General features: G+C 55.9%; 1 protein-coding gene across 3 annotated transcripts; it reads right to left on the bottom strand.

Annotated features, from left to right (window-relative positions):
- Nucleotides 1-1,723: 1,723 nt before the first annotated feature.
- Nucleotides 1,724-5,963, bottom strand: CDSN (corneodesmosin). 3 transcript variants are annotated; one of them, XM_081517511.1, is made up of 4 exons: nt 5,852-5,963; nt 3,639-3,797; nt 3,489-3,598; nt 1,724-3,433 (listed from the first exon to the last, which is right to left on the bottom strand). In XM_081517511.1, exons 2-4 carry the CDS (start codon nt 3,726-3,728, stop codon nt 2,191-2,193), a joined length of 1,443 nt encoding a protein of 480 aa, XP_081373637.1. In that variant the 5' UTR covers nt 3,729-3,797; nt 5,852-5,963; the 3' UTR covers nt 1,724-2,190. The 3 variants fall into 3 exon arrangements, with proteins under 3 accessions (XP_081373637.1, XP_081373636.1, XP_081373635.1); XM_081517510.1 differs by lacking the exon at nt 3,489-3,598 and having other exon boundaries at nt 1,724-3,422; nt 3,630-3,797; nt 5,852-5,936; XM_081517509.1 differs by having other exon boundaries at nt 1,724-3,797; nt 5,852-5,936.
- Between the last annotated feature and the right edge of the window lie 880 nt (nt 5,964-6,843).

The raw sequence follows: 6,843 nt of genomic DNA, 5'->3' as shown, positions 1-6,843 counted from the left end.
GGATACACCCAGACTAGGCTTCCCTTGTTGCGGGAAGTCTAAATATTAGCTGCTAAACTTGACCATTTCATCCTCATCCCCAGGCCCTGCTGGCTGATTCCTGGAAGACCTTCTTTCCAGATCTGGCTGGTGGACAACACTGTAAGTCAACTATTTGTTGTTGTTTAGTCACTAAATAGTGTCTGACTCTGTGACCCCATGGACCGTAGCCCGTCAGGCTCCTCTGTCCATGGGATTTTCCAGACAAGAGTACTGGAGTGGGGTGCCATTGCCTTCTCCGGAATCTCAACAACAGTCCAAAATTTGGGGCCAGCTAACACCATCCTCGACTCAATGGACATGAGCTTGAGTAAACTCCTGGAGTTGGTGATGGACAGGGAGGCCTGGCGTGCTGCAGTCCATGGGGTCAGACATGACTAAGCGACTGAACTGAACTGAACACCATTCCAATAGGAGAGAATGAAATAGCTTCTAGGGCAGGGGTCAGTTCCTCTGCAGCCAAGCAGAGGCTCTGAGAGGTACCCTGTGCTTTAGAGTGAGGCCCTTCCTGTAGGGATAAGCACAGTCTACCGTCCCCTCCTTGGGGTATGAGAGCTGCCTTGGCCTTGGCATCTCCCCTGCTGTCTCCAGGACATAGTCACATGGCCCTGGGTACGTTCTCCACAATCTTGGTCTTCTCTGGGGGAGACCACCTCCCCTTACCACTGTAGTGCTCCCCTCTCACTTCTCCAGCTCTCACTCTAGACCCACAGCAGAGGCAGCAGGAGAGTGAAGGCAGAAAGGACACTGCTGGCTGTGTTCTACCATGGCTGGGGCATGTCAATGTAGGCCAGTGAGTCACCATGCTGGGCTGCACACCCGCCGTGCTCCCGTCCTCTCCGTCTTTTACTCTCTCCACCCACAGCTCCCAAAACAGCACCCGCCTGGGCTCCTACTCAGGCCCCAGGAATCTGGTCCGGGCTGTCGTGCTCCAGCCTTCCCAAGGCTCCAGGTGCCCCAGAAACCCAGGAAATTGATGCTTGGGACACCCAGAGAGGATGGCATCTGGAAGATGAGGCTAACTAAACGTAGAGGAGAAGGAGCTGGGTGTGGGGCGGGGAGGAAATCATTAGGGCTCTTTGTAAGAAGAGGGGAGGCCCCCCGGGTGAATGGGCAGTGGAGAGAATGGATTGCTTAGGGAGTGAGAGAGAAGAGACGTGGGAGGAAGGATCTGGGAGACCAAGGTTGCTTGGCCTCCTGCTTTCGGTTCAATAAATATTTATTGTTTTCTTCCTTTGTGGGAGGAGATGTAAGCTGTAAGAAATACCGGGGCCAATTTACAAATGAAAGTCGGGGACACAGGACGTTTAGAGGCATAGGAGAGCATCACCCAGGTCCTAAGAGGAGACCCTGGACACCAAGAAGGCAGAGTCTAATCTAGTTCTCACAGTTTATTGAAACATCTGTGCCAGACCCAGTGAGAGCAGGGAGGCTGTCCTAGTCTCCACAGAGAGCCTGGTATCTCCCCGACACCGGGCTCGAAGCATCTGAGTGCTGAGGGAAGTGGCAACCAGGAAGAGGGGACTGAGATGGAGACTGAGAGACAAGGAGGAGTGTTTGGGAACTCACAAAGGGCGGGTGAGCTCTATAATGGAGGGTGGGAATGGAACTGGGAGTGTGAGAACCCAATAGCATATCTCGCTGGTTGACCAGATGGTGGAATGAGATCAGTGAAAAATTGTCATTGTTTTCAAATAATCGTTTGGTTTGTGCTTTATTTGGCAAAGCAGGGATGAGGGTGGAGAGGGGATGACTTGTCCAGGCATCACAGTTACTCTAGGAGATTTCGGGGGGTTCCCAGTTAAGAATCTGAATGGGTAGGGTTAGCCAGTAGACTATACCATCTCAAAGAAATGGCAGAGGAAATTCTGGGGAGTGGGAATCTGGCAGGGGGTGGGGCACTGCAGTAGAAGGGGAGAGAATGAGGAAAGGGATTTGGAGCCTATAGTTTGGGGCGGTAAAAAAAGAAGAGGTGATAAGTGAGAGTCCGCCACACTGGGGCGATGGGCAAGTAGGGGCAGCTCTCTTGGGAGGGAGGAGGGAAACAGAGCTACCCCATGCCTGGACTACCCCTGTACTTCTCCCACTTGGGAGATGGAATGTGTGTGTGTTTGTGTGTATGCTTGCACACGTGTGGAGGCAAAATCTGCTTTATGAACTGTTAGGTAGATCTCCCTGGGGTAGGAAAACTTCAGGGTCAGCTAGCTGGGGCCCCAGAGGCTTCACCTGGGCTAGGATGTCCCGGATGGAGCGACAAGGGATCTTTCCCGAGTTACCGGGACCACAGGGCTTGGCACCAGCTGAGGGGTCAGGATGGGGAGAGCCATCTGGCCCCCCACTCAGTGTTGAGGAGGAGACAGAAATACAAGGGTGACCAGGAGCACTGGACTTGCTGCCACAGGGCTGAAGGATGATTTTGCCACCAGATAGGGAGCTAGAGCTGCCACTGAGGGAGCCAGTGCCTGGTGGGGAGCAGGGCCCCTGAGAAACACCACCACAGGGATGGAAAGAGGAACCAGAACTGCTGGAAACACTGGAACTGCTGGAGACTCCAGAGCCGGAGAGGGAGCAGGGCCCCTTTGAGCCCAGGGAGCCGACCACACAGGGCTGGACCCCACCAGAGCCCACTGGCTGGAACACCACAGTCGAGGAAGCTCCAGACTGGTAGATATTGGAGCTAGAAGAGCTGCGGCTGGGGATGATGGGGTTGCCAGAGAAATACTTGCCCTCAGAGACGGGGGGCCCGGCAGCAAAAGAGGGCACCCCTGGAGAGCCTTTGATGGGGCCCTCTTTGGTGAAGTAGCCCACCGGGTAGATTTTGCCCCCACTGTAGGTCATGCCTGGGACCAGATAGCTGTTGGAGGAGCCACCCACAACCTCGTAGCTGCCATACTGGTCCACAGAGGTGATGGGAGGGCAGGGCTTGCCTGGAGAGCCTCCGTTGAGGCAGGGGACCCTTTGACCCACTCCGGGACCACCGGGGCCACCAGAGCCATGCTGCTCCACCACCACCACTACTGGCCTTTGACCTCCAGAGACGGAGTGGGAGCTGGAGATGTAGGAGCCAGAGTGTGAGACGATGGGCCCCCCGCTGCAGGGAGAGTCAGGGATGTCGGGGCCGCAGGGCCGCAGCTTGGAGCTGACCTTCTGGCCACCGCTGCTGGACAGCCAGGAGGTTTGGGAACCAGAAGAGCTCAAGCCTCCTCCTGACTGGGAGCTGATACTTCCTGACTGGAGGGAGCTCGATGCACCTTGTAGAGTAGAGCTTGATCCAGAGGAGTAGCTTATCTGGGAATACCCTGTTCCTGGCTTAAATAACGAAGATCCAGAAGAACCACCATGGGCAACAATGGATCCGCTGGAGCTACTGCTGGAGCCACCACTGGAGCCGCCACTGTAACCACCACTGGGGCGACCACTCAAGCCACTGGAAACACCACTGGAGCCACTGGAGCTGCCACTGGGACCACCACTGGGGCGACCACTCAAGCCACTGGAAACACCACTGGAGCCACTGGAGCTGCCACTGGGACCACCACTGGGGTGACCACTCAGGCCACTGGAACCACCACTCAAGCCACTAGAACCACCACTGGAACTGCTGGAACTGCCACTGGAGCCAATGGAGCTGCCACTGGAACCACCACTGGAACTGCTGGAGCCCCCCTTCCCCAGGAGACAGGGGTCATTGGGGGAGGTGATACGTGTGGGGTCCTTGCAGGGATCTAAGAAGGTCCCGATGCTCTTGGCCAAGGTCCCTGGTGAGGAAAGCAGTGGTTAGTAAGGGCCAGAGAAGCTGGTTTTTCTCCCTCCCCTCCCAGGCCCACCTCAGGCATCTGACACTCCGATCTCTCCCGAGAGGAGCCCAGGGAGAGAGTCTAGGGTGGAAAAGGCAGGGAGAAGTGGCTTTCACAGCTAAAGAAAAATGAGATGGCAGCTTATTCTGGGAGAAGAGGCAGGAGGGAATCCGGAGATCGACCAGAGAAAAAGAATATGAGACTTCAAAGCAGGAGGAAGATGAGAGGGAATGAAGAAGCGGCAGGAACAAATAGGTCTAAAAAAACAGAACACCAAAGAGACCAAGAGTGGGGGAGAGTGAGGCTCTGAGAGGTGCGGGAGGTCTCGGGACCAAATAGGAGGAGAAGAAAGACAGAATGACAGAGGACTGAGAAGTGAGGAAAAATAGCCAAAGGGACGCTGAGAAACAGGGGAAACGGGGAAAGGAAGCAGGGAAACAAGGCAAGGAAACAAGAAAACAGGGAAAAGAGAAACAGGAGAAAGGCAGAGGGACTGCAGTAAAGGACAGGACATGTGAGGACCGTGATTCGGTCACCCGCTTCCCTCAAAAGGCCAGGCCCGGGTACAGGAGAGAAGTCCTGCTTCCCATCTCAGCATGCCATGCCAGGAAGCCTGGGCGGGGGCCAGGACACGGGGCACGCGCTGTTGCTTCAGAATCTGCTGGTACCCGCGCAGCGACAGGACACTTCTCCCCGAGCCCAGCCCAGGGACATGGGAACGAAACCCTCCCCAGGCCTCTGACCTTCACCAGTACCGTAGGCCTGCCTGCCCCCAGGCCCACATCTGACTGCTCCTGCTTCTTTCCTGAACTGACCCTCTGTTCCTCGCTCCGGCTCACCCTCCCCCCATCCTTCCTCTGCTCCCCTCCTCGACCCCCTCCAGTCCCAAGAGCCACGTGCTTCAGCTTATAGATTTGGAGAGGCCAGATCTGCCCTGCCTTCCTCATAGCGTTACTGTGACTACTGGATGTGATCATCTATTAGAAGCTGCTTTACAGAAACAGACAGCATTATCCATGATTTATTACTCCTCCTTCAACCCTCACCAAAAACCAGGTCTTCACAATCCATGTGGTCCCCATTCTCTCCTCAAAAAGAAATTCAACATGTCCACCTTCACACCAACCCCCAGCTCTGCCCACAGCCCCCTCCACTCCACTGCACCAATCAGCCAGCACCCCACTATCCTCCTCTGCTCCCCCATGCCACACAGCTGTGCTCACCCAGCACAGGCCCCAGAGTCACCCAGCCTGGGGTTTGGTGCCCGGCTTAACTGCTTTCTAACTTGTGATCTTGAGCCAGTTTCCTCAGCTCTCCAGCCTCTGTGTCCTCCTTTGCAGAGTGGGAATAACAAATCTCTCACACCGTTCTTCTTCTACGGATTTAAAAAGCTAATGTACTTAAAGTGCTAGCACATGCAACTTCCCTTGCGGTCCAATGGTTAAGACTGCTGTGCTCCCAATGCAGGGGGCACAGGTTTGATCCCTGGTCGGGGAATTAGGATCCCACAGGCCTTGCAGCATGGTTAAAAAATTAAAAATAAATATAGTGCTAATAGTGTCTGGCATATAAAAGAGCCTCTATGAATGGTAACAATTATTATGACTACTAAATATACAATCTTCATCTTCTAGCACCCCAATAATAATATAATTACAACATCCATTAACATATAACCGTCTAGAATTTCCACAGCAGTGTCACATGCATTACTTAATTACAGACTCATAGAGAAACTAGAGCGAGGTGTTAACATTAAGCTCATTTTTAAACTTTCTGAAAGGGAGGCTCAGAAAGTTTAAGTAGCTTGCCTGAGGTGCCAAGGCAGTGAGGAGCAGCCTCTAGACTCAAGTGTCTGGTTCCAGAGCCCCAGCCCTCCCCCAATCCCCCTTCTCTGGGTCCTCTCCTGGACTCTCACCCCACAGGGCTCCCTCCAGCCTTCCCTGACCAGATGTCTGCGCCTGAATCTCCCTCCTCTCCCCACTCTCCCCGCTCCCAGGGCCCCAACCTCCTACCTTGCAGGAGGAGACCAGCCAGCAGCAAAGCCAGCACCCCTCGCCCTCCCACACACCCTATCTGGGATGCTCGTGAAGAGCCCATCTTGGACCGCGTGGCCTCCTGACTGACAGCAGCTCCTGGACACCCAGGGCCTTTATGCCAGGGCAGGACATTCTCGGGGCAGGAGTCACTGTGGGGAGGGGAGGAGGGGCGGAGGGGTAGGTGCCTGGGGGAAGTTGGTGTGGCCGGGAGGAGCTGAAGCAATCAGTTTGAGCATCTGCCTACTCAGCAGCAGGGCCGGCTGCAGTGTGTGGAGTGTGCCGTGGCCGAGGGGCCAGCTGGCCGGCCAGCTCTGGCTCCTCGTTGCCTAACCCGGAACCAGGCGCTCTGCCCCAGCGGCCGCCCACTCCAGGGCGGCCACTCTCACCACAGGGGCCAGTCACCTGGCTCCCTCACTCTCCTGCCTTCCCCAGTATTGGTGTGTCTGACGCCCCATCCTCTCTCCATGCACAGATGTGGGCATTTCAACTTGCCCTCAGGTACTGGCTGCAGCCCCCACCCCACCTGGGATCCCACCCACAGCTCCTGGATCCGTCCCTTTCCTGGGGACCCATCACTCAGCTTCCGCTCTCCTCCTCCCTCCCCACCTCCTGCTGTCACAGCCCAGGTCCCATGCCTGCCACACTCCTATTCTGTGTTCCATCAGTGTGTGGGCCTTTGGAGTCTGCACTCCAAAACCAGCTCCCTGACTCTCCCTTCCGGGGGAGCTCCAGGGACAGCATGCGGGCGCTGGACGCCAGGGCCTCAGCCTGGGGACAGGCCTGGGCTGGGGACCCCTGTCATAGCTAGGCCTCAGTTACTCACAGGCCACTCACAGCGCCTCCTCCAGGGGTGACCCTGACTCCAGTGGGTGAGCAAGAGGCTAATAAGACTAATTGGGAAGGTGGTGGCCCTGTCGCCCATTAACTGGCTGCCCGGCCTGAATGAGCGAACAGGAAGCAGCTGGCTC

The sequence above is a fragment of the Giraffa tippelskirchi genome, chromosome 8, assembly GCF_054371585.1.
Source record: "Giraffa tippelskirchi isolate mGirTip1 chromosome 8, T2T-mGirTip1v1.2.pri, whole genome shotgun sequence".
NCBI classification, from domain to species: Eukaryota; Metazoa; Chordata; class Mammalia; order Artiodactyla; family Giraffidae; genus Giraffa; species Giraffa tippelskirchi.
The sequence above is the reverse complement of the archived record's forward strand: the minus strand, read 5'-3'. Positions and strand labels throughout refer to the sequence as shown.